At 59.6% G+C, this 26,147-nt stretch overlaps 1 protein-coding gene and 1 long non-coding RNA gene across 9 annotated transcripts in view; one reads left to right on the top strand and one right to left on the bottom strand.

Moving 5' to 3' along the window:
* Trpv4 (transient receptor potential cation channel subfamily V member 4) overlaps positions 1–20,448 on the bottom strand; it is a 33,172-nt gene extending 12,724 nt beyond the window's left edge. Inside the window, exons 1-5 of one of the 8 annotated variants that reach the window (XR_013434657.1) lie at positions 19,262–19,355; positions 9,467–9,883; positions 6,105–6,277; positions 1,656–1,808; positions 676–816 (exon numbers count right to left, since the gene is read on the bottom strand). Coding sequence is in view for 7 of the 8 variants with exons in the window: in XM_078038936.1 (XP_077895062.1) it covers positions 676–816; positions 1,656–1,808; positions 6,105–6,277; positions 9,467–9,883; positions 18,647–18,669 (907 nt within the window). In the remaining variant the exon portion in view is untranslated. The other 7 variants (XM_078038937.1, XM_078038934.1, XM_078038935.1 and 4 more) reach the window with 7 other exon arrangements.
* LOC144375174 (uncharacterized) lies at positions 19,891–23,073 on the top strand. Its single transcript, XR_013434658.1, has 2 exons — positions 19,891–20,767; positions 21,854–23,073. It is a non-coding gene; the product is annotated as an uncharacterized LOC144375174 (long non-coding RNA).
* Positions 23,074–26,147: the final 3,074 nt, after the last annotated feature.

The raw sequence follows: 26,147 nt of genomic DNA, 5'->3' as shown, positions 1-26,147 counted from the left end.
ATCCTGCCTGCAGACCCTGGGGTGACAGGACCCCCCCCCCCCGGGGGGCGGATGGACACAGCGCCTACAGTCACGTGACCGTGTCCCTGGGCCACTGTGCGCTTTCCTGGGGGATGCTAAGGAGGTGGGTGTGGCTACTGGGGGCGTGGCCACAGGGTTTGGAGGCTGCAAGGGATTGGATGGTGGAACTTCCTGTGGGACTCCGTCTCTGACCCCCACATAATGAGTGCCTGCATGTAAGAGTGACATTCAAAATATTTTGTTCCAACTGTGACAGTATGGAAGACATGGGTTTTGAGTCCCCCCATCCGGCCACTGGTTCCGGGATAAGCCAGATTAAAGGGCACACACAATAAGGTGCAGGTGCTGACACCTGGTCACAGTCCGCGGGTCCTCCTGATGTTACTCTCCAGAGGGGGAAGCTGAGGCACAGGGAGAGGAAGTCACGTGGCTGGGGAGTAGCAGATGGAGGATTTGAACCCAGGTCCCTGACTCCACACTGTGGTCTTGGGAGCCCTTGGCCAGCCCAGCTCAGCACATCCTCAGGGCTCTGAACACCAACTGGCATTCTGTGTCCCCAAGCTCCTCCCAGGATCCCCGGGCCCCACCAGGGGGCGTGGCCACAGGGTTTGGAGGCTGCAGGGGATTGGATGGTGGAACTCGTCTGGGACTCACCGAAGTAGAAGTAGCCGCCCTCGTCCTTGGGCTGGAAGAAGCGGCCTCGGGCCTGCGCGTGCACATCGGCTCCCTGGGCCACCAGCAGCTCCACGTAGTGTTTGCAGCGACGCTCGATGGCAATGTGCAGGGCGGTCTGGCCTGGGGAAAGGGTGACAGTCATCCGGGGCTCCAGCAAGGCGGAGGCCTCAGCAGGCCTGCTGGGGGTATAGAGTGGGGGGCGCAGGCCAGAGCCCCGGCCAGAGCCTCAGACGTCCCCCAGGTGTGGAATTTTGTGTGCTAGAAGCCCAGATCTGCATTAGAGCAGGATTTTTTAAAAATATATATTTTTAGATATTGATGGACCTTTATTTTATGCATTTATTTATCTGTGGTGCTGAGACTCGAACCCAGTGCCTCACACATGCTAGGCAAGTGCTCTATCACTGAGCCATGACCCCAGCCCATTATAGCAGAATTTTAAATTCCAAGGAGGCCCAACTTGTGGATCCTCAGGTCTAGAACTTTCCAGGCGCGCATGCTGCTTTCATCCAAGAGGAAACAGCATCGTGGCCTCACTGAATTTTGGACTTGGGATATCAAATCCACGGACTTGGAATCTTAACGCCCAGGATCCTGAAGGCCAGCTTCGATTCATAGCTCGGAGTTGAGATCCGAAAAGCGTGGACAGGTGTGGCCTTGGCCTCTCGGAGCTGCTGGTCACTGACTCCCCCCACAGAGCCCGGGAGATCAGGCCCCCACACTTTGCAAGTGCGGGATCCCAGGATGGCGAGGCGCCCCGCAGCCCAGTCTCGGGGTCTTGGATTTTGCGACAAAGACCATCAGAGTGAAGGGTTGGGACCAGTCCCCGTCGGTTCAGTCCCTGACTCAACAGGCAGCTCCAGGGCACAGTGCAGCCACTTGAGACCCAACAGCCCTCCGAAGGGTCAGATCGGGTGCCGGGCCGTCACCCCTGTCCCCCGCTAAGCCTGTCGCCGCACCTCGGTAGTAGATGTCCCTGAAGGGCGAGTTGATGAACTCCCGCATGTTGCCCGTGCGCTCGGCGATGTCCAGGAGCACCGGGATCGTGTCGTTGCGGCCATTGCTCAGGTTCAGCAGGGCCTTGGGCAGGCACGTCTTCCCCGTGGACGGCTCTGGGGGGAGAGCACAGGTCAGGGCCTCAGCCCGGGGCCTGAACGCTGGGCAGCGGGCGGCGCTCACAGGCCCCTACCCTGAGACTATTCCTCGCCCATCTGGTGGGGACACAGGACCGCCCTATCTGCCCGTCGCTGATACTGAGGCGTCAAATCTCATGCAAGTGGAAATGCTTTGAAATGTAGGAGGCCACAGTCTTAATTGTGGGGATTTTTAAAAGGGTTTTGTAATGAAATCAATAGGAATGCAGGCTGGGGGTGCCGCTGCCCGGCACAGCACTGGCCTAGCGTGCACCCCAGGGTTCCATCCCCAGCCCTGAGGGTAAGTGAACGGACTCCTCAGAGCCTTCATTATAATAATGGAGACTGTGCACCTCTGAAAGCAAGCACATCAGACAGCCTTTGCCCACCTTCTGGAACACAGAATCCTTTGCCAATTAAGTTGTTTTTGTTTGGGGGGTTTGTTTGTTTGTTTGTTTTGTTGTTACTGAGGATTGAGCTCAGGGGCGCTTATCCACTGAGCCGCATCCCCAGCCCTTTTTTATATTGTATTTAGAGACAGGGCCTCACTGAGTGGCTGAGGCTGGCTTTGAACTCGCGATCCTCCTGAGCCACAGGGACCAGCCTCCCATGAAGCATTTACACTAGTGCTTCCCCCAAGGAGCTGAGGGATACGGGGTCCCAGAGTGTGGAGTGGATGCACAGGGGACGTGAAACTGCCCTCCGAGGAGCGGGAGCGCTTCTTGGGGTTCCGTGGATGCAGCAGGAGACTGACAGCCTCGTTCAGTCTCTGCTGGGTGCCACGGGTCCTCAACGCCTCTCCCTCTGCTTCTATGTCCCTGATGCCAGTTTCTTTCCCTTTTATGTTTACAGGGATTGATTTATATCTCAAAAGAATGTATCCACGAAAACAGAGCCCTGCACATGAGGCACGGGGCAGAGCCCGGCTGAGGCACAGGAATGCCCCTAGCTCAGGGGACATGGGTGCAGGTTGAGGGGACCATTCTGCAGCCAGACACCTCAGGGTTTGTGACAAGACAGTGGTGTGAACCTTCCTCCACTTAAGTTTCCTTTGTAGTTAAATTGAGGCTGTGAAAGGAAATCGATGAGCTCATCAATACGCATCGATTAGCTCAGTACCAGGCAGATAGGATCCCTCGATGATCGTGACTGTCCTGGTTAGTCTCCCAAGGGAGGGACTTTAGATGCCAGGAAGCATGAGGCGAACTCGAAGCCTTGTGCAGAGCCCAATTGCCGCCCCAGCTGCTCCCCATCGACCCCCAGCCCCCGGCCCAGAGGCAACACCAAGTAACTATTTCTTGAATGAACAACTAACTGTAGTTGAGGAGCTGCCCCCAAAGCTGGCCAAGGCTCTTGGGGATTCTGTGCAGACACAGACACCCCCCCACACACACAGTTCAGACTTTGGGGCATCAGCCCATTTTATCAACAAGGGATGGTACCCCCACCCAGTCCAAAACTGTGATGTCATCTTAATCTCTGCCCTCCCGTCTCTCCTCCATCTCTCACATGCCCAAGACCCCTCCCTGGTTGTCCCCCAGTCCCTCTGTCCTTCCTTCATCTGCTCTCCACATGCCAGCTGCAGTGGTCACTTCAGAGGTATAATGGATCACAGCAAGCCACAGGGCCTTTGAACATGCTCTCCCTGCACTCTCTCTCCCATCTGAAGCACTCCCTGCTCTTCTTCTTTCCTGGTTAATACAACTCATTCACATAGATCCCAGGGTCACCTCCTCCAGGAAACTCTCCTAGATTTTCCTAGACTAGCTCAAGCCCTCCCACACAGCCTCTTGTTGACACCCTTTACAGTTTGTAATGGTGTGTTTATTTCTGTGACTGCCTGGCCCATGCCAGTCTCCCCTAGGAGTCTGGGAGCAACTTAAAGGCAGGGTCACATGTGCCTCATTGTCAGCTCATCACTGTTGGTCCCAACCTAGCACCGTGCCTGATGCTTCACGGGTAGGTACCCAAGGGCCATTGGCTGAGTTAATAAACATCCAATGAAGGCAGGAAGCTGAGCGCGCCACATAGCCAAACCACAGGTGGCCCAAAGTGGAACCAGACCCTGGATTTGGGCTTGTGCCCCCAGACACAGGCTAGAGGGGGCCGGGGGGCCGCCAGCCTGGGAGTCCTGGGCTGAGAGGCCGGAGCAGGACGTGCAGTTCCAGGGTCCGACCACCAGATGGCGAAGTGTTTCTGCCCGGCGGTGGGGGTGGGGCGCAGCAGCTGGAGCCGGGGCTAAAATTGGGAGTGGCCCAAGGGGAGCTTGTGAAGTGCGCAGGGGTGGGAGTGGGGTGGTCTCAGCCTCCCCTGGAAACGAGATGAGCTCATCCGCCTCCAGCCAGAAAAACATGCAGAGACAGCCAGGTTCTGTGGAGCCTGAGGTTTACACAACCCGGGGGCCTGTTTACCAAAATGGGCTGGCCATCCTAAATACCCAGCAGCCCAGGACCTCAGACGGCGCCTGGGCAAGCAGGGGCCCTGCACCTCATTAGCAGTCAGTCTCCCCTCCCCCAGCACACAGGGACCTCTGCAACTGCAGGTCCCTGTCCCCCAAGCCCAGCAAGTGCCCCACCGAGCTCCTGCACCCACCCACCTGCCTGGGGTTTCAGGACCACCCGGGATGCCACCCAGCCCCGGAGGCCTGGCCAAGTCCAGCTGGTGGCGCGGTGCCATGGGAAGCATCCATCCCTCAGGACCCACCCTGCCCCACAGTCCGCCCCACCCCCACTCTGCCAGACCAGTGCAGAAGACTGAGGGTGGGGGGTGGGGGGGTGGCATTTACCTCCCAGGAGATGGCTCACCCTGCCACCGAGATCGTCTGCGGGACAGAAGGACCCTTAGCCCCCCAGACTCCAAGCTTGTGCCCCCAGTCAAGGGCACCTTGGCTGGCCCAGCAGCAAGGACAAATACCTTTTAGATCAGTCCAGAAATTCTCTACTGATGGCCACAAAGACATTGTGTTGGATGGTTTTCGGGTTAAGAACCAAATTGAGCCAGCCACCAGGCCTGTTATCCTAGCGGCTCAGGAGGCTGAGGCAAGAGGATCAAAGCCAGCCTCAGCAACAGTGAGGCTCTAAGCAACTCAGTGAGGCCCTGTCTCTAAATAAAATACAAAATAGGCTGGGGATGGGGCTCAGTGGTTGAGTGCCCCTGAGTTCAATCCCTGGTACCCTATCCCCCCAACCCCCCCCCAAAAAAAAATCAAATTGATAAATGTCTATGTGGAAAATGAACCATAGACTCTAGCCCCCCCTTTTTTATGTTGTTTGGTTTTTGGTTGGGTCTTGCACATGCTAAGCAAGCACTCTACCACTTAGCTACATCCCCCAGCACTTCTTAAAATTCTGTTTCGAGACAAGGTCTTGCAAAGTCACTGAGGCTGGCCTCCAACTTGTGATCCTCCTGCCTCAGCCTCCTGAGTAGCCGGGATCACAGGCATGCACCACCATGTCCAGTGATCACCCTGTTCTGCCAATTATTATGCTTAAAGTACCTGAAGTCTTCAAATATGTCCTCTTTTGACCTTCCGGAAGCTTCCTTAGACCTAAGCCACAGACCACTCATGGCCAGCCTTTCTGAGATGGTCCCCTTTTTATGGGAAGTGCCACAATTTTGACATTTTATACTGGTTTGTGGCATCATCTGGCCAGTTAATTATGGCTCCTGGTAGCCAGCACATGGGGTGCAGCTGAGTTGGGCGGAGGGGCTCACAGGTCCAATTCTCAGCGAAGGCCCCGGGCAGTGGAGGAGCTGGTTCCTAGACAGGCGGAGGCTGGAATCTCTGAGCTGCTAGAATAGGGAAGGGGAGCTGGGGCTCCGGCCTGGGGAGGGGCAGAGGCACCTGTTGGCCCTGCCCAACCCTCAAAGGCCCTCTGAGAGGGAGCAGGGGCTCCAGGACTGCAGCCACCTTGTGCTCAGCCCTTTGAGGATGATTTCTCCTCAGAGGCCGGGACTCTGCTACCACTTTACAGTTGGAGAAACTGAGGCTTAGAGCAGCCACACCCCCGTGGGTCCTGGCAGTGATATTCAAACCCTGTGGGTAGACGCCGCTGCACTCACCCTTTCCAAAGTAAGGACTGACCGAATGCATGAGTGGAGGTAGCCAAGGCCCAGAGAGGGTAAGCAACACAGCCAAGGGCACACAGGAGCAGACTGGCTGCCCCGTGCTCTTCAGGAGTGCAGAGGAGAAGCAGAGGGGAAAGGAGACCCCAAAGCCAGGCCTCCCTCCACCTCTGCTGGACCCCCCACCCGTCTTCTCCCATGGGTGCTCACCCCGGAACTCCTCATCCGTCAGGCGCTTCTTGTGGGTCAGCAGGAAGGGGAGCAGCCCGTCCAGATCCGCGGTGGAGCCCCGGGACACAATGTCGAAGAGGATGGGCCGGTTGAAGACTTTAAGGATCGGGGGCGGCTGGGGGGCAGGAGCTTTGGGGCTCTGCGGCTGCTTCCTGAAGGAGACGGGAAATGATGAGAAGCGCTTCCTGGGCCTGACCCACTGCCCTGACCCCAGGAGGCCCCACTGCCCTGACCCCGGGAGATGTTCATTCAGTCATTCAACAAACGCCAGTGGACACTGTTGTGTGCTGGGTTCTGGGGGTGGTGGGAGCTGAAGTCCCAGGGACATGGAAACACCAAGGGCTGTTTTACTCGGCAAACCATAGATGGACCTACTATGCACTGGGGAAACAGACGAGCAGAAACACACAGCCCATCCACCCACCCACCCACCCATCCATCCATTCCCACAGCAACCCATCCATCCACACAGCTGTCACTTACTAAGACAGACAGACTGAAGGACAGAGCGGGAACACAGGAAGAGCAGACTGAACAATAAAGCATCTCCTTCATTCACTCCAACACTCCTTCATTTATTCATTCAACAAACGTTTGAGACCAGGGAGGCCTTGCTCTTGCTCATCGGTACTTAGCCCAGGGCCCACCACACAGTAAGCGCTCAATAAATGTTGGCTGAGACGACCTTTCTTAAGAAGCCTCCTGTGTCTGCAGCTTGTGTGTGCACGGGAGAGAAGCTGAGCCAAGAGGTAGGCAAAGGACATGACCCAGAGAGGGCTGGCAGAGGGGAGGGGGACAGAGAGAAAGTAAGGAAGAAACAGATGCTAAACTGAGTGCAGTGGGTCACGCCTGTCATCCCAGCAACTCGGGAGGCTGAGGCAGGAGGATTGTGAGTTCGAGGCCAGCCTCAGCAACTTGGTGAGACCCTAAGCAACTTAGCAAGTCCCTGTCTCAAAGTAAAAAATAAAAAGGACTGGAGATGTGGCTCAGGGGTCAGACACCTCGGGGTTCAATTTCTGGTACCCAAAAAAAGAAACCCCGATGCTAAGAGGAGGGCTTGGAGACGTTCACGCAGTCACTCAATGTCAGTGGGGCGCCTGTTGTGAGCTGGGTTCTGGGGGAAGGGCCAGGCGGGGACGCAGTGAAGAGGAACCCCCTCCCTGTGCGTCCTCACCCGCACTCGGCCCCGAATCCGGGAATGGAGAGAAGGAGCGAGATGGAGGCGGAGGGTCTGGGGGGGAACGGGAGCGAGGAGGGGTAGAGGCCTGATCCACCCCGCGGCTTAGCACGTAGTAGGTGCTTAAGAAACACCACTAAATGAATCCAGGGCTCGGTGAATAGAGAGAGGGATGGTCCCAACCGAGCGAGGACTGGGAAGGGGAACGGCCCCTCCACGAGCGTTCGGAGCCTGAGATCAGATGGACACCTCCAGAGTGTGCTGCAGGACACACGCAGGGCACCAAGAAGGGCTGGCAGGGTGACAGGGGACACTCGGGGCAGCAGGGCAGGACCCAGAGAGGATGGTGAAGTGCACTAGTGAGCAGGAGCAGAGGTGACTGTGGCATCCGCTGTTCCCACTGGGCTTCTTCCATCCTCCTGCTCGGCTTCCTGCGGCCCTGGGAAAGGGTCGACCCCCAGGCTTCCGACTCTTTGGTGGTGGGGTGGGTGGGGTGGGTGGGGTGGGCAGAGGTAGGGGGATTGAACCCAGAGGCGCTTTACCACTGAGCTACACCTAAGTTTCGGAGGTTGGCCTCAAACTTGTGATCCTCCTGCCTCGGCCTCCTGGCTCCCTGGGATTACAGGAATGAGCCACCGTGCCTAAGGAGGCTTCCAACTCTTGGTGAGCCCCAGAAAGCCAGTGGGGGGCCAGGAATAAAGGTGATGCAGGGAGCACAGCTGGGGTTTGTGACAGAAGAAAGTGGGCGGATGGACGGATGGAAAGGTAGATGGGTGGAAAGATGGGTGAGTGAACGAAAAACTGAATGACTCAGTGACCAACAAACGACAAACAGCTGGAAATGAATCAGTGTTTGCAAGAGAAAGAGAAAGGGGGAAAGAGGGAGGGAGGAGAAGGGAGGGCAGGAAGGAAGGGAGGGAGGGAGGCAGCTCTGGGCATCAGAAGTGCAGTGAGGGGATGGTTTCTGAGTGGCTTGAAGCTGATGGCTGGGGGCTAGAAGGGGCGCTGGAGGGCTTGGCGGGAGAGCCGCCTGCTGCGCCAGAGCCCTGGGTTTGAGTCCCAATCACCCAGAATAAGAAGGAAAGGAAAAGAAGGGGAGGGGCGGGAGAAATAGGGAGAGAAGAGAAAAGGAGGCAGTGGTGGACTGCAGGATGCAGAGATATTTGGATAAGCAGGTGGCAGAGGAATGGAAGGCTGGCTGTATGGGTAGATGGCTATAGACAGACATAACGGACAGACGAGTAGATTGATATTTGAGTGGATGACGGATAGATGGACTGAACAAGTGGATAGACAAGTGGAAAGATGGGTGTCGGGGTGGATGGATGGTGGGTGGTGGGTGGATAGATGGATAGATGAATGGACAGATGGATAGTTGGGTGGATAGGTGAATGGATGAATGGATGGATAGATGGGTGGTGGACGGATGGATGGATAGATGGATGGATGGGTGGATGGGTGGATGAATGGATGGGTGGATGGATGGGTGGGTGAGTGGATGGTGGGTGGATGGATGGATGCTGGGGATGGGTAGTGGATGGATGGATGGTTGGGTGGGTGGGTGAGTGGGTGGATGGTGGATGGATGAATGGTGGATGGATGATGGATGCTGGGTGGATGAATGGTGGGTGGGTGGATGGATGGATTGATGGTGGATGAATGGTGGATGGATGGTAGATGGGTGGCTGGATGGCGGATGGTGGGTGGATGGATGGATGGATGGATGGATGGTGGATGGTGGATGGATGGATCCTGGGTGGATGGATGGATGGTGGATGGATGGATGGATATTGGGTGGATGGACGGAGGATGGATGGTGGGTGGGTGGATGGATGGATTGATGGTGGATGAATGGTGGATGGCGGATGGTGGATGGATGGATCCTGGGTGGATGGATGGATGGTGGATGTGTGGATGAAACTGAACAAACAGAAGCCTGGTTGTGTGGGTGGGTGGGCAGGCAGTGGGGGACTGGAGGTGGGCGGGTTGGTGAGTGTAAATTCTGAGGAATGAACGCAGGGTCAGCCGGGAGGAGCTGGAGGACAGATGAAGAGCGACTGCAGGCGCTGCTGGAAGAGGGTGGCCAGTGGCTGGACAGAGGGACACGTGCAGGGATGGACTCAGGAGGGGAGGAGCCGTGGGCCAGGCAGCCAGCAGTACTCACTCCATGACCTTCCTCCTCCACCGCCTGTTGTCGCTGGGGTGGTGACGATAGGTGCCGTAATCGAAGAGCGAGTCCATGGGCGCCTTCTTGGGCCCGGGGACCACCGAGGCCTCGTACAGCGTGGACTCCAGCAGGTCGATGGGGTTGGGCACGCCCTTGCGGAAGGCGCCCTGGAACTTCATGCGCAGGTTGGGTCGCCCGTCGCCGGGGCCCGCGGGGCGAGCGGTGTCCGCAGGCGACGGGGAGGGGGAGCCGTCCTCCCCCTCGAACAGGTTGGCCAGCGAGGACAGGGGGAAGGCCTCGCCCCCGGGGGTGCCGCTCTCCTCCCCGGGGGGCTCGGCCGGGTCCCCAGGCCCTGCGCGGGGACTGTCGCTGGGATCTGCCATGCTGGCCCCGGACCCGCGGGGAGCGCTCGGCCTGCGGGGGAGGGAGAGGAGTCAGGGGGGCCAGCAGGGGCTCCGGGAGGCCCCCGCCCCCTGGGCACACGGCCCTGCCGCCAGCACTTCAAAGCCACCCTTGTAATGACAGGGGCTGGGTGGCCACTCCCAGATGTGGTCAGCGGCCAGCGCCAGGCGGGATCTGCAACAGGGGCCTCTTTCAGGAACCTGAGACGCGGGTCTGCCTCGGCCCAGCTACCCCAGGTGCCCGCTGGAGGAGGACGGAGCCCCCCTGGACACCAGCCTGGAGCTGGGGTCTACTCTGAGCCACCTGAGAGGCCCACAGAGCAGGTTCCAAAGCCACCCTGGACCTTGGCCCCTGCTGGGCATGAAGCAGCGCAGCACGGCCTCGGTTTCCTCACCTGTAAAATGGGGGCATCTGAGCCTCAGGGGAGAAGACGCTGGCCAGGGCCCCACACAGACAGCCACCGGCCCCCAGGTGCCCAGAAATCCACTCTGCATGGCCCAGGGGTCCTCGGTTTCCTCCTCTGGCACCAATGTTGTGATCCCAAGGCCCAGACTCAGGTGGGCCTCCCCAGCAGGGGGCTCCCGGGTCTGGCCATGTCCTCTCCTCTGCTGGCTGACCCCAGCCCACTGTGCTCCCACACAAGGAGACTGAGGCTGCCAGAGGGGACAGTCACATGACTGGTCAATGGGGTGGGGACTCTCTCAGGCTCCCAGCCCCAGGACTCAGCCAGGAGCAAGGGCAGGGCAGGGAGGCCCTGGGTGGCTGTGGCTCCAGCCCTCTGCAGTCCAGTGCTGGCCAGGCAGCTGGGCACCGAGGAAAGAGTTCCGGAACTCTTCCCATTCCACCTAGGAGGCTGGGACAGGTCTGAGAGTGGCCTCTCGTGTCCCCACCCCACCCCCACCGCCCATCACTGTGGAGAGGGACACATTGGTTCCCACCTTATTTGTTTTGTGGTTTCTAGGAGGAAGACCTTGGACCAGAGAGGGAAAGACACCACAGGAGGACACACAGGACTGGGGCCAGCTCCCCGCTGGATCTCGACAGGGAGGGGGAGCCTGGACTTCGGAGTCATTCGGGTCTGGGTTCTAATCTCAGTTCTGCTAGTTAATGGAACGTGGCCCCAGGTTGGTGGCTTGAGCCACCAAGCCTCGTTTCCTCTCTGGGGAATGGGTACAACTGTAGCCAGTGAGATCAGGCACAGCCACACACACACACATACTCACACACACACATACACATACACACACACACACACACACACACACACACACACACACAGCCGGTCTGCTGCTCTGTGGCCGTTTCCTGTGCTCTGTGGCCTGTGCTCTGTGGCCAGCTCCCTCCCTGTCCCAATTTGCCCTGAAGGCTGTGATTACACATTCCAGGCCCAGCAGTGGGGAGGGGGCCACCAGGAGAGCTGGGCGGGGACAGCCTGGGTGTCTTCTGAGCTGGTGTCTTTGCTGTGCCCCAGGGTGAGGGGGCACCCCCTGCCCCTGTGGCCCCCAGCACCTCCCTTGAGAGGGGCTCTGCAGCCACAGCACCAGAGGCCACGCGGGAGCCTGGGGGCGCCACCGGGAGGCTGGGGTAAGAGTGACAGACCCCACCTGCCCACAGCTCCGCACGGCGTCCTGGGGAGCAGCGGTTTTCCAATGTTTTGGTTTCGCGTGTGCAAAACCCTTTTTTTTTAAACGCCAGCACCAGATGGGAGGGGACGCTGGCGGGCGCTGCGGGCACCCGGGCAGAAGGGAGGCGGGGCTCTCAGGCCCGGGCGGGATCAGAAGCCCCCTCCTGTTATTTGACAAAACTGTGGCCGGTGCCCTGTGTGCCAGACCCGGTGCCAGGCCCCGGAACCCACTCCTGTGCAAACCTGGGAAGATCCCGGGGCTGACCTGGGGGGGCCCGAGGAACTGGGCAAGGCCACCCACCGCAGGGTCACCACGGGGCGCTGAGCAGGCACTGGCCAGAGTGGCCCCGCCGAGGCGCAGGGGTCCTGAGCAGGGGCAGGAACCTGGTGCCCAGCCAGAGCCCCCGTCTTCCTAGGAGCCCCAGGAAGGGGGCCCAGGCTTTCCGAGGACATGGTGGCGTCACTGATCCCAGGCACCCGCTGGGCGAGCTTGAGCAGGTCACTTGGCCTTCCTGAGCCTCTCCTCTCCTGCCCAGGGACCCTGGGGCGCTGTCTTGTCCCCAGCAGGGTGGGCACTGCAGATCCAGGACGATCCCGACTGGGGGCGCCCCTCCCCCTCCCCGGCCCACCTGCAGGAAGGAGGTGGCCCTCCTGACCCCACGGAAACCCTGGCACCAATCTGCCAAATCCCCACCTCCTGACGAAGGGCCCAGGAAAGCGGCTTAAGTCGGGGCAGGTTTGGGCACGCGGGGCGGCACCGCAGGGGAAGCCTCTCAGCTCCCTCCCTCCAGGATCAGTCAGCCCAACAGGCAGCCATTGGGCACCACCTGTTTGCAAGGCACAGGGCGTGGGGCGGGGGCGGGAGGCGAGGTGGACACAAGAGACAGGGTTCAGAAATCTCAACCCAGGAGGGAAGGCGGCAACCTGGACGGGGCTGCCTCACAGCCTGGCCTCCCCTCTGTCCCACCCCATCTTTAGCCATCTTTAGTGGTGGACGGTGGGAGACGCGGGGCGTGGACCCCAGGGCCTGGCACATGCTAGGCAAGCACCAGCCCTTCCACGATTACACTTTGTTGTTGTTGTTGCTGGGGGTAGAACCCAGGGGTGCTGAGCCACTTCCCCAGCCTTTTTCATTTTTTTATTCTGAGACCGGGTCTCACCAAGTTGCTTAGGGCCTCGCCAAGTTGCTGAGGCTGGCCTCCAACTTGTGGATCCTCCTGCCTCAGCCTCCCGAGTCACTGGGATTCAACGTTTAAACTTCCTCTATTCCCTCACCCATCCTCCTTCCTCCCCTCTAGTTCTAGGGCCAGGACGTGGGCACCTCTCCGTGCCCCCCGTGCGCCTGGCCTTCAGCACCATGAGGAGGCGGACCAGGACGGGGATGAATGTCCTTGTCTTGGTGGCACTGATCCTGATGGGAGGGGAACCCACAAGGAGCAGGGGTCCTGGGGTGACACCTGAGCAGGATGAAAGGGCCGACGGGGTGCCAGGGACAAAGGTGGGAAGGGAACAGGACAGGGGGCACCGGGACCAGTGTGGCCGGGGCAGGAGGGACAGGGAGACAGGGGCGGGGACAGGAGCTCGGCTCCTCACTGATCCGTGGGGTCCAGCTTCCTGCAGGACCGTGGGCCCCACCTCCAGCTTGGCCTTGGAGTGGGTGACGTGGGTGGGAAAGGGACCGGGGGGACAGGGACCCCAGGGTTTGTGGGGTCAGAGTGACACCTGATGTGTCCCCATTGCCTTCCAGGGAGGCCAAGCCACTGATGCAGTGCGGGGCCCTGGGTCTGGAGCCTGGGTGGCCCCGGGTCGTGGGTGTGGACCTGGGGAGGGGCAGGGGGGGGCTGGGGGAAGACTGGGGGGGCAGGGGGACAGTGGGTGACTCTGAGGCCTTCCTGTGACCGGCCATCCCCCCTGCAGCAGCCTGTGGGAGGGTTAAGTGTCCCCTGGCCCAGGGCGCTCTCCCGGCCTCCTCAGCTCTCTTGCCACAGTGTCACAGACGGGGACGAGGCAGGGGACTGCCAGGGCTGGACAGAGCCGGGGGTGAACTTGGCAGCCGCCGCTGGGGCTGGAACGCGGCCCCTTGGCCGGCGAGAGCCGGTGGCCTCCAGGCTGCCCGGGGCTCCAGGGCCCGGCGGGCAGCGGCAGGGCACCGGGCCATGGCCGCCACCTTCCCAGCCGTGTTTACCCAGCAGGTCTCGCCCTGCCCGCTTCCTGCCTGAACACTGGCCGCCTGTCCCCGCACACAGAGCCCCAGTGTCCTGTGGGGCCGCCCCCACCCACCAGGGTGTCCCCCTCGGTGCTCACGCCACCCAGGCGGGGCAGGTGGGGTGACTCAGCACCAGGCCCCCCCGAAGGGTGGGTTCTGAGCGGGGTCCAGACGCTCCCAGAGGACCCCGGGTGGGAGGTGGGAGGCTGGGGAGGCCAGGGAGGCTGGGAGGCCCGAGGAGGCTGGGGAGGTTCAGAGGTGAGGAGCAGGGCCGTCCTGCAGGACTCCAGGCCCTGAATGACCAGAACAGGCAGGAAACAGACTCGTCACCAGAGGTGGGACGCGGTGCCGTGGGCTGGGGGGCACGGGCTCCTTTCTGGGTGAGGAAGGGATCTGGAGTTGGACAGTGGCCGTGTCTGGGCCACCCCACACACGCCGAGGGACCGCGTCAGACACTTTAAAAAGCCAATTTGTGTCCTATGTGAATCACAAATGAGCCTTCCAGCCAGACGCAGTGGGACACACCTGTCATCCCCACAGCTTGGGAGGCTGAGGCAGGAGGATCAGGGGTTCGAGGCCAGCCTCAGCAACTTAGGAGGCCCTGAGCCACTCACCGAGACCCTGACTCTAAATAAAATATAGAAAGGATGGGGCTGGGGCTCAGTGGTTGGGCACCCCTGGGTTCATCCCCAGCACCCAACCACAACAAGAAACCCAAGGACCTCTCCAGGCCCAGTGACCCTGGGCGAGCCACCTCCAGCCTCAGTTCTGCCACGTCACCGGATGCTCCAGGATGAAAGCTCGTGAAGGTTCAGCATAGGGTCCGCCTGAGGAGACGAGGCCCCTGCCCGGGAGGCTCAGGGTCCTTCTTCCCCTGTCCCCCCACCAGACCCCGGCCCAGGTTCCACCCTCTCAGCCTCAGCCTCAGCCTTGAGGCCCGAGGGCCTCCCTCTCCTGGAGGATCACCCCAGCCCCCAGGGAAACCCAAAAGACAATTTTTTAAAAATTTTACATCACTGGGGATTGAACCCGGGGGGCACTGAACCACTGAGCCACACCCCTACCCCCTACTTTTTTTTATTAGAGACAGGGTCTCACTGAGCTGCTTAGGGCCTCCCTAAGTGGCTGAGGCTGGCTTTGAACTTGCGATCCTCCTGCCTCAGCCTCCTGGTAGCTGGGATCACAGGTAGGTGCCACCACAGCGCCCAGCCCAAGAGGTGATTCTGTAATCTTGAAGCGTCACCTGATCTATATTCTGCTCCCTACCGTCTCCTCTGGGTCTCAGTTTCCTCCCCTGTAAAATGGGTGTGATAATCACTGCCATTCGGGAAGGGGTGGCCCATCTTCGCTCCCTCATTATTTGGAGTATGGTACATTTAAATTAAAAAATAAGATCACAGCTCCCACTTACTCCAGAGGCTGTCGGGGGAACTGAGCACTCCGATGCGGGAGTCTGACCTCCCGTCTGGCATACAGGGAGCAGGGAGCTCAGGGAACAGAGAACCAGTTCGGACCCTCCCTGCCATCCTGTGCCAACGGGGGCTGCTTGGAACTGGGCCTCTGCTTGGGCAGCCCCTAGGCCCCCTCCGTGGTCACTAACCGGGCAGCCGGGGCCACGTCTCCATTCCCAGGGGAATGAACTGAGTCCGGGGAGAAAGCCAGCGGGGGCTGATGATGCTCCCCAACACCTCGCGCCTGCCCGGGGCCGCTACCTCGCTCATCAGACCCAGGCAGGACGCTGTCCCCTTCCACAGAGAAGCAGACTGAGGTCAGAGACCCAGCTGAGGTCACCCCGTGAGGGAAGGGGGTGTTCCGAGGGATGAGCACTGGTCGGAATCTTGGTTTTGTCCCTGGGTAGCTGTGTGACCTCAGGTGGGTGACTTCACCCCTCTGAGCCCCCAAACCCCTCCTCTCTACCAAGGAGCTCATGACAGTTACCCAGCACGGGGTCACCTGGCACTGGGTGTAGAGCAGTGACACTCAGGAAAGTCTCAGAGGGACACAGACTCTTCTGTCCCCCGGGCCTATGATGCGACCTGGCAGATAAGGAGGCAAAGACTGGCCTAGTCATCCTCCCCAGGGCGACAGGCCTCCAGCTGAGCCTCTACCCAGGGAACCCGGCTGACCTTCTCCTTCCTGGCCCCGAATGGGCGGTTTATTGAGCACCTACTACATACAGCGTTCTCTGACCTGAGATCCAGCTGCTCCCTCGAGGGCCACGGCCATCATGAGTCCATTTTACAGGTGAGAAAATTGAGGCTCGGCAAGGCCAGACCACGGCCCAGCCCACTCGTCTCAGAGCCGGCCGGCCTGTGCCTGAGGGGCGGTTCCTTCTGTGGCCTGCCTTGCTGGTCTGTCTGTCCCTCCTCCTTCTCTCTCCCGCCTCAGGTGCTCCTCAGCCCTCCTCTGTGCCGCAGGGAGATGGAGAAGGACCAGGGGTCCCCACCCGAGGGCAGCAGCACGGTGCCCGCCGTCCCACGCGCACACCTGCCCACCCCCTCACACACGCACACACACACAGACACAGACACGCACGCAGGAGCAGCCGTCCCAGAAGGTGGCCAGCTCTCCTGGTCAGCTGGGTGGAGCCCAGGCCACGGCACTGTCAGGGAAAAACAGGCAGCGGGGACACTGAGGAGCCCTTTGTCCCGGGCAGGCAGGGCGGGAGGGCCGCCGTTACTCACACCCCAAGAAAAATATGAGTGCTCCCGTTAGACTCGGGATCCGCGCCCCGCCACCCTCTGAGGCCTTTCCAACACCCTGACCTCATCTAGAGCAGACCCACAAGGGCCGCCTGTGTGCCCAGCGTGTCTTGAGGGACCCTCGCTACCAATGAGGAAACATGCTCAGAGAGGCATAGTGACTTCCTTGGGGTCACACAGCCAGCAGTGCCCAGAACTTGGGGCAAATTGAAGAAGCTGACGGTCAGGAAGGAACTCAGGGGTAGGGTAGGATGGAAGTTAGAGTCATAGTGAAAGTGACGGCCAATCTCCCTTCCTCATTCCTTCCTGGCCAGACCACAGGATCCAAATGGCTCAGTGGTAACTCATGGAACACAAGGGAACTTGAGGCAGAGGGAGCCAGGCCAGTCCAGGGGAGTGGCATCCAAAACAATCTAAGTGCCCTCAATCTGGCAGAAGTCTGACCTCCAGGAAACTTTGGGTGGCATCCCCAGGAACAGAGAGGTCAAGCCACCTCCTGAGGTCACACAGCAGTGACTGGCTGATCTGGAAGGTAAACCAACGTGGGATCAGACTCCAAGATGGCAAGAAGCTAAAACAGTCATTGGCTTTTCTGGGACCCAAAGGGGTCAGAGTCACTTGGATCTGACTTCCAGATATTCTTTTGCCATGATCCAGGTGACTTGGTAAACTACTTCCTCCTGAGACTCAGGTCCCTCACTGTCACAGGGGTCTCAGCTTTCAGATGCCCAGACATCTCCAGTGGGGGTGGGGCTGTGTCACCTGCTCACGGGTGACAGATGTTGCTTATAAACTAAAGAATCAACGTGGGGGCTGGAGATTGTCCCGAACCACCCCCACGGACCCAGGCACTCTCCCGTCCCCGCCGCACAGAGGAGAAACTGAGGCCGAAGTGTAAGGAAATTTATCACCACGATCAGCCCCTGGGCCGCTGGACTCTGGCCCTCGCTTTTAAGCATTAAAATCCAGAAAGCAGGCAACGCCGGATCCCTGGCGCCCAGTCAGCACCCTGGAGTCTTTGGTGGCTGAAGGAATCATCCTCTGTCCAAATGCAAGTCTAGCTCTGCCCCTGCTGGTGCCTGGCTCAGAGGGGATCTCAGAGGATGCCCGCCCGGGAAGACACACCTCACTGGAACAGGCCGGGGCCAAGGAGAGGCAGCACCGGGTGACGAGAAGGCCTGAGCTCCAGCCCCAGCCTTGGGCATCCTCGCAAAGAGGGGACCCAGAGTTTAGCAGATGAGGAAACCGAGGCTCAGGCGGACCAGTCACTTACCCCAAGCTCCCCCGACTCTGGAATCAGACAAATGGGACTCAGATCCCAGCTCTGCCCCTCCCCAAGTGAGACGCTCAGCCACCTACTTCGTCCCGCAGACACAGAGTTCCTCCCTCTGAAAAATGGGTACAATAACGGTTTTGTATCCAAGTGTACTCAGAGGGCTTGGCTCAGTGCCTGATGCACGAAACATTGGAGCTCCCATTAAATATCTACCAGCCCAGCCCAGGTGTGGCTCAACAGACCTGCATCTAGAGTTCAAGCGGTGGCCACAGGGCCCTGGGACCTCAGGACCTCCAGAGATCGGGATTAATCTTTAACCGGATTTAATTCTGCTCCAAATCAATGATGCAGAGCATTCTCCAGGGCCCTCTGGCCTGAGATACATGGTCCCTGGCTTCCCTAGACCCAGGAAAACACAAAGAAAGTTGTTCTCTGGATCCCTGAAACCGGAAAGAGTCAAACAAGGAGAGACAGAGGCACACGCAGGGGGGCCAGGGGCCTGTGAGAGGTAGAGACGCCCACCCACGCTGGGGGCACCCCATCCCCCTAGGAGCACAAGAAGGAGTTCAAGGACTCAAAAGGATTTGTTCAGGGGCTGGGGACGGACTTCCTAAGCTCCATCCCCAATACCTACCCCCCCAAAAAGGATCTGTTCAATCAATCACAAAAGGGATATTTACAGAGTCCCCGCTGCGTGCCAGGCACCGTGTTTCCATCCCACCTCCAGGGCATGACCGACGTCTCTGCCCTCCGAATACCAGGCTCTCCCACTGGGTGACAGGTAAAGCCATGCCTTGGCTGGTGCATTTCCTCTACCTCAATGCCCTTTCCTCTAGCTCTGCATTTGCTCTCTAAGGTGCAGCACAGTCACCAACTTGATCAAACGTTCCTTGACCACCCCCCCCCCGTCTGCCCCCCTTACCTTCTGCCCCATTCATTCAGCAGTGCGCATCGACCAAGCACCTACCGCACACACACGCGCGCGCTCATCCGCTCATCCGGGGCTCAGGGAGGGACGGCTCTTTCTGCATTTGTACCTTCTGGGGTACAGCTAGACTGGGGTCCGGGCACCTGGGTGCCCCAGGGCCCAGCCCCGCTGGCCCGACTCTCAGGGAGGACTGGCTAGCAGCAGGTCAGGCCCCAGGAGCCTCTGAGTTCCTTCCCGGAGGAAGGTGTCTGCATTCTGTGGAATTCCAGTGTCCGTCCAGGGACCTTCCTCTTCTCAAGGGGCCATTCATCCCCCCCCCCCGTGAACGCCCTCTCCACACCTCCCCCCTGGTTTCACAGAACGAGCCAGATGACCATGATGGCCTTTGGGATCCTCCCTGGGACTTGCCAGAAAGGTGGGAAGGAGGGGTCCCCCGGCCTTTCAGGTCCCCACCATCCAGCACACAAAGAGGCCAGAGGAAAGACAGGAAATGACAGATTGTCTGGTCACCTTCTCCACTCCAAACACGGGACAAGAACAAGGGGCAGCCCTGAGCCTGGGCCAGGCTTCTCACAGGACACTGCTCCTGTTTGGAAAGGAGGTCAGACAGCTGGGGACCATCCCAAGGTCACAAGGAGGGACTGCAGAGCGCACCTGGAGCCCAACAGGGCGGGCTCCTCCCGCGGCAGGTGACAGGGCTCTGTGCCTTTCACACCTCTCCCTGAAGAGACCAGCCCCTCACCTTTCGGAGGACAGGGCTGAGTGACCCCCTGCCCTGGGCCCCTAGCCAGGGTGGCAATGATTAACTTCTGAGCGGTCCCCAAACCAAGCTCCCACATGACACTTCCTTAGAATTCCAGGGTTCGCGGCCCCCCTCCCCCAGCAGAGGCCCTTGGTTTAGAAGCGGAGCCAGAAAAACCACAGGGTCCATCCCCTCGGGGTCACTTCCTGGGCACCCTGTGAGCGCCACTCTGCAGAGCTGGCTTGGGGACGGGGCACCTAGTGTGGCGAGGAGGGCTTTGGAGCCAGTCCCTGAGCACAAGTTCACTTGGCTCTACCCCCACCCTGGAGCCAGCCTGAGTTTCCTCATCTGCAAAATGGGAAGGACAGAGGGCCTCTGGGGCCAGACTGGGGCAGTCGGTCCTTCCATCAGCCCTCGTGCTTGGTGTCCCCGGGCAGCAGGGATGTGGGTGGTCTCCCTGTCCTCAGGGGAAGACACGCTGAACCTCTGAACCGCAGTCTCAGTGTGAAGCTGGGGGTTAAAGATTTTCCTGCCTCGGGGGGGGGACAGGGCCATCTTTTGGGTACTCAGTAACCAAGAAGTGGCCTTTGGAAGGTCCATGTTTCTAGTTTCTTCCAACTTGCTCAGAGCCAAGGGCCAACTGCAGCTCCCCCTGCACCCCACGCCCGCCACCCCGCAGAGCGGGATCCCGCCCGAGTGGGCCACCGGGGCCTTTGGTTTGGGGACTTGGAGACCCGACCCCCACGACCCCAGGTGATTCGCCCGAGGCCCGCGAGGTGATGCGTGGCCCAAGGACATCCAGCCGCGTGCCCGCGGGACCCGCGCCTCCCCTCTCCTCCCGCGCGCCCCGGGGGGACTTTGGGGTCCTCGGGGGGTCGGATCGGCCACGGAACGGTCCCCAGAGGCGCGAGGGGGCCTCCGCTGGGCCGAGCCTCCCGGGCCCGTGCGCACTCACCTCCGGGACGGCTGGGCGCCGGCGGCCGGGAGCGCGGCTTCCTGAGTCCCGGCCGAGGAGAGCCCGGCCCGCCTCCCGGCTCAGGTTCCAGGCCGCGCCGCCCCAGGCCACCACGCCCCCCGCGCCGCCACCGCGCCCCGCGCCCGGCCGCCCCCGGCGCAGGCGGCCAGCGCCCTCCAGGCCCCGCTGCAACCCCGCCGGCTCCGGAGGGCGCCGGCCTCAGTTTCCCCCCCTGGAAAATGGGCGTCGCGATCCCCGGCCGCAGGGTCCCGCGCTGGGGGGACACCAGCTGGTCCGGGAGCCGCCGGCTGCTGGCTCGGTGACCGCGGCGGCCCGGGGAGCGCCTCCTCGGCTGGTCACGGGCTTCCTGGTGGCTCTGCTGTCAGTCAGCCCAGAGGATGGCCGGCCGTGGGTCCCTGTCCCCGCCAGCTCCAGGCCCACCGCGGAGGCACCTGATTGACAGGCAAGTCCCTCACGTCGTTAGCCAGCTGGTAGCCCGAGCCTGGCACGGAGGGGACCATCAATGCCTGTCTTTTATTTGGCGGGGGGGGGGGGTGGTGGCAAAAGTGACCCCCATCTACCTAGCCCTGGGTCGGCTGGAGCACCCCCACGGGGGGTCGGAAAACCCAGGGGTGCTGGCCCTGGATCAGGCTCCCTGAGCCCAAAGGATGCTCCACCCCTCAGCGGCCCAGGGGCCCTGGGCAGGTCCCTTCCCCGGGGCCCAGGTTTCCACACGGGCCAGCGGGGACTGGGAGCGCACTCCTCCCAGGCACAGCCACGCTGCGGGGAGCATCAGGTGTGAGCAGAGGCCGCGGACACTCTAGCCATCTTCCTGGAGGGGGGCTGCAGACAGCAATATCCCCCAGGAGACTCGGCAGCTGGCAAGTGGGGTTTTAGAATTGTTGGACACAGACAGACAGACAGACAGACCCAAACCCTGACTAGAAGCGATTCTTTCAAACCACCAGGGTGAAACATCTGCCAAGAAACCTTAGTCAACGCCCACGTCTGGGAGGAGGGGGCGTGGCCCAGGAAGCCCCCCCCCACACACACCAACCAGGCTGTGAGGTTGGGACTGTGTGCCCGAGCTGCAGATGGGACACTGAGGCTTGGAGATGACAGTGGCCCCTCCACAAGTAGTGGCCTCCCTGGTGGGGGTGGGGGTGGGAAGCCCAGTGGAAGCCTTCCCTCCTGGGTGGCCCCAGAGCCAGGGGCAGGAGGTGAGGAATGTGTGCAGGGCCCCTGGCCTCCCTGAAGCTGGGCCACTGGGGGAGTTGGAGTTGGCGGGCTGAGCCAGGTTGGAGACCAAAGGATCTGGGGCCACGGTTGGAACTTGCTCCTCTCCCAGGTGGGAGGAAAGGGCCAGGAGCCCCATTTGACACACTGGGCCACTGAGACCCCCCCATGCCAGAAGACGTCCTGGGCTGGAGGCCAGAGATCAGCCTCTGGTCTGGAGGCCTGAATGTCGACATCTCCTGGCTGCCGGGGATTACACGGGAGCTGTAGGCAGGAGCCGCCCTCTCACACCCCCTCGCCCGTTCACTTCCAGGAAGCAGAGGACACAGCTGCCCTGTTCCAGGAAACAGGAGCAGCACCTGGAACTTAGCAGATGCTCCCAGAGGTGCTGGTAGAGCTGGGCACCATGGCGCAGGCTTGGAATCCCAACCCCTGGGAGGCTGAAGAGGATCCCAAGTTGGAGGCCAGCTTCAGCAATTTAGTGAGACCCTGTTTAAGAATAAAGTTCTTTTTAAAAAAGGGGTGGAATGTAACTTAGTGGTGAGCACCCTGGGATTCAATCCCCAGTGTCTCCTGACCCCAAGTGCTGTCCATGAAGCTGTGGGGAGGCGAGAATGTGGCATTCTCCTTTATTCTGTATAGTTTAACCTTTTTTTTTTTTTAATTGAACCCAGGGGTTCTTAACCACTGAGCCACATCTCCAGTCTATTTTTATGTTTTATTTTGAGACTAAATTGCTTAGGGCCTCGCTAAATTGCTGAGGCTGGCCTCCAACTTGGGATCCTCCTGCCTCAGCCTCCCCAACCACTGGGATTACAGTGCTTCCTCGTCCAGCAGAATTTCAGTTTGCAAGATGCAGAGTTCTGGCGATGGTCAGTGGTGACAGTAGGACAACATGAAGATACTTACTACCACTGAACTGTGCACTTAAAAATGCTCAAAATGGCGGGGTTCAATGGAGCATGTCTGTCATCCCAGCATCTTGGGAAGCTGAGGCAAGAGGATGGATCGCAGGTTCGAGGCCAGCCTGGGCAACTTAGTGAGACCCTGTGTCAAAATAAAAAAATAAAAAGAGCTGGGGATGTGGCTCAATGGTAAAGCACTTGCCTACCATGCACGAGGCCCTGAGTTCCATCCCCAGCACCCACACTCACACACACACACACACACACACACACACACACACACACACACACGACAGGTAAGATAAAGTCTTTACCACAATAAAAAAAAGTGGGGGGAAATTGGGTTCTTTGGAACCTTTCTGCAGTTCAGAAAGGATGAGGAGAAGAACAGAGGAGGGACTTATAGACAATGTCCACAGGAGGCAAATCCATAGCTTTAGGTCCAGGGTGATGGCCAAAGAGTTGGGGGTTTTATTTTAGGGTGATGTGTTCTGAAATCGACTGTGGTGATGTTCGCTCTCATCCCAATATACTACAAGCACTGAATAACCACGCTGGATGGGTGAGTTGTGTATCTCAAGAAAGCTGTTATAAAGGATTAAAAAGAACGTGGTCTCTGGGGTCAAAATTGTTCTAGGTGTGTTTCTGCTAGACTTCTAAGCTGTGTGACCTTGGACAGGTGACCCCGCCTCTCTGAACCTGTCTTCTGAGCCTCATCTGTAAAATGAGGGATGGGGCCTCTGCTGTGGGAGAGGGCCTCCTGCCCATTTTGCAGAGGGGCCAACTGGAGCATCCTTGGTCCAAAGAGGTAGCTGCGGCTGGTGGTGCAGTTTGAGCTCTTCTGAATTCCAACCACACCCTCCAGCCGCTAGAGCAACACCCTGCCCACACCTGCCTGGATGAGATGGAGAGGGGGCTGGGGGAGGAATTCTAGTCATGCCTTGGATGGGCTCCAGCCACGCAAAAGGAGGTAATGGGGCAAAGAGGGCTGGGGAAGTACTGGAGCTAACACGTGGGCACTTATGGAGTGCTTGCTGTGTGCCAGGTACTGTGCAGGTTTGGTCTTCCAGGAGAGGAACATGCTCAGAGAGGTGAAGACACCTTCCCAGGGTCACACAGCTGAGAAGGGGCAGGGTCCTCTGAAGCCTGCCTGAGGGGACAGCAGTTCCCCCCGCCTGCCCCCCCCCTTTCCAAGAATCCCTGGAGTCGGGACAGAAGGAGGCTGGAGACAGTGAGCTAGTTTGTATACCTTGGTTCCTGCAGAGAGTTGGCTTCCGTCCATCGAGTCTGGAGGCCCCACCCTGCCCAGGACCCACCTTCAATGAGGCTCTTCTGGAATCTCCCTGGGGCAGAAACCTGAGGCCAGGTGCCCTTCTCCTCGGATGACCGTTGCCATGGGTACAGCCACTCTGGTCGCTCAGGGGCTGGCAGTGATTCCAAGTCTCTGGGCAGCTGGCCTGGCCGCCTGTGGGTGTGCCTGAGCCACAGCGGGCACTTCAGAAAGGCCGCATCCTAAGCTGTGCCCGGCGAAGGGAGTGTGGGGGCGGGGGCTGGCCTGGTCTCTGGGTGGGCAGCTGGGCCCAGGGAGGCCCGGGCTATGGTGCATGGGATTGCAAAAGCTTAATGAGCCCTTTCTGGAGAGAGTGACTTCCGCAGAGGTGAGGGGCCCCTCCCCACCTCAGCTCCCCCAAATCTAATGCACATTAGAGTACTTCCTTCCTGGATTTATGGCGTTCCCCCTACCCGGACCCTGTACAGCCCCTGTGTCTTACAGGGTCCCTGGGCCAAGCTGAGGAGCCCCTTCGCAGCAGGCGGTCAGCAAACAGGCTGAAAGACTTTGACCTTCAGAGAATCCCCCCAGGTCCAGGGCTGATAAACAGTTCATCTAGCTGCCCTCTAGCCAGCCCCTGGGGGTCAAGGTGCTAATAAGCTGGCCACTTGGCCCCTTCAATGCAAAGTGTTGGTTTCTTGGGGTCATGAAAACAGCCAGGGGTTGCTCACAAGGCCAAGAGGTGTCCCTGGTAGCCAGACAGAGCTGCAGAGGGGAGGGGAGAGAACACCAACCACCTAATGCCCTGATTTTAAAGATGAGGAAATTTGAGGCTCAGAGGGGAGAAGTAAGTTACCCACAGTCACACAGCAGATCTGGGCTGAGGGAGGGCAGAGGGAGGAGTAGCAGCCAGACTGCAGGATGTTTTCTGGGACATTCTTTATCATTGTGTTGGACAGGGGTCTCCCTGTATCTTTAAGAACAAGGAGTGGGGCTGGGTGCAGCTGGGTGGCAAAGTGCTTGTCCAGTGTGTGCCAGGCCCTGGGTTCCATCCCGTGTGAGTGCATGTGGCCGTGCTGTGACTGTTGCATTGGGATATTCAAATATGCTGCTTCCTCTCCTGCTCCAGGGCCTTTGCACCTCCACAGCGGGTTGTCCTCTTTAGGAACCCCTGACCAGATGGTAGCACCATAATAAATAAAGACATCAGTAAAAGCCACTTGATGAACACCTCCCCGTGTCAGGCATCCCCCACACACTGCTTTACGTCGTCCTGGAAGGCAGAGGTGGTCTCCTCGTATTTATAGATGCAGAAGCTGAAGCTCAGAGAGGCGCATTGACATTTGCTGGGTCACACAGGTACGAAGTTACAGAAAATGAGCTGGAATCCAAAAATTGTCAGGCGGTGGCGCGGCAGGGAGCAGTGGCAACAGTAGTGATACAAGTGACAAGACACACCAGGGACCCCCATACAGAGCTGGCCTGAAGGAGAAACCCAAAAAGGTCTGCAAACTTTCCCAAATGTTCACGCAGGACTCCTCTTTGGCCCTCGGGGAAACAAGTCGAGCAGGCGGGAAGGGCACCGGCTCCGACCCGGTCGCTGTCCCACTGGGGGCGGGGGCTGCGGGCTAGGGGGCGGGGCGGGGGCGGGGCCTGTCTGGGGCTCCGGCTCGGCGGGGTGGGGGGAGGGGGTGGAGCGCAGCGCGTACAGCGCCACCTACCGGGCCCCGAGGGAGCTGCAGGCGCTCAGGGAGCCGGGAGCCTGCGTAAAGCAGAGGACCCAGCCACAGCCACCAAAACCTTCCTCCCGTTCCCGCTGAACCTCCTGCCAGCGACAACGGGTCATTGGACGATGACTCAGCTAAGCGCCTGCCTGGGCAGTTTCATTGACTGGGCGAGCTAGGCTCCGTGAGCATCCCCCCCGCTGTGTGCACCCCACCCACTGTGTGCACCCCCACCCACTGTGGGCACCAGGAAACTGAGGCTCAGAGGTCAGCGATTTGTGCAGGACCACCTGGGTGGCAATCAGCAGCGCCGACACAGCCGACCTCAGAAATATAGGCTTGCAATTCTATTCAACACCAAGTTTCTAACAGCTTGTCTTCAAACACCGCTCGAATTGCTTGGTAAATCCTGTAGTAACGGGGGGCGCGAGCCTTAGGGAGGCCAGGTGAGGCCGCTGTTAGGAAAACAGACTCCTCACCTACAAAAGATGCATTATAAAGGTTTGAAATAGCGTCCTGGGCCAAAAATATTTTTTGGTTGTAGATGGACACAACACAGCTCAGTGAGTTGTCATGGAATGAATCAATAAGCAAATACGTGACTCAATCTTGGCCAAACTTTTGGGCTGAATCTGGTTCCTGTGAGGCCTGGGGTTCATCCTGGGAACGCGCTGGCTGATGAGCTGGACCACGGAAGGCGCGGATTGA

Source organism: Ictidomys tridecemlineatus, chromosome 2, assembly GCF_052094955.1.
Source record: "Ictidomys tridecemlineatus isolate mIctTri1 chromosome 2, mIctTri1.hap1, whole genome shotgun sequence".
Lineage (NCBI taxonomy): Eukaryota > Metazoa > Chordata > Mammalia > Rodentia > Sciuridae > Ictidomys > Ictidomys tridecemlineatus.
The sequence above is the reverse complement of the archived record's forward strand: the minus strand, read 5'-3'. Positions and strand labels throughout refer to the sequence as shown.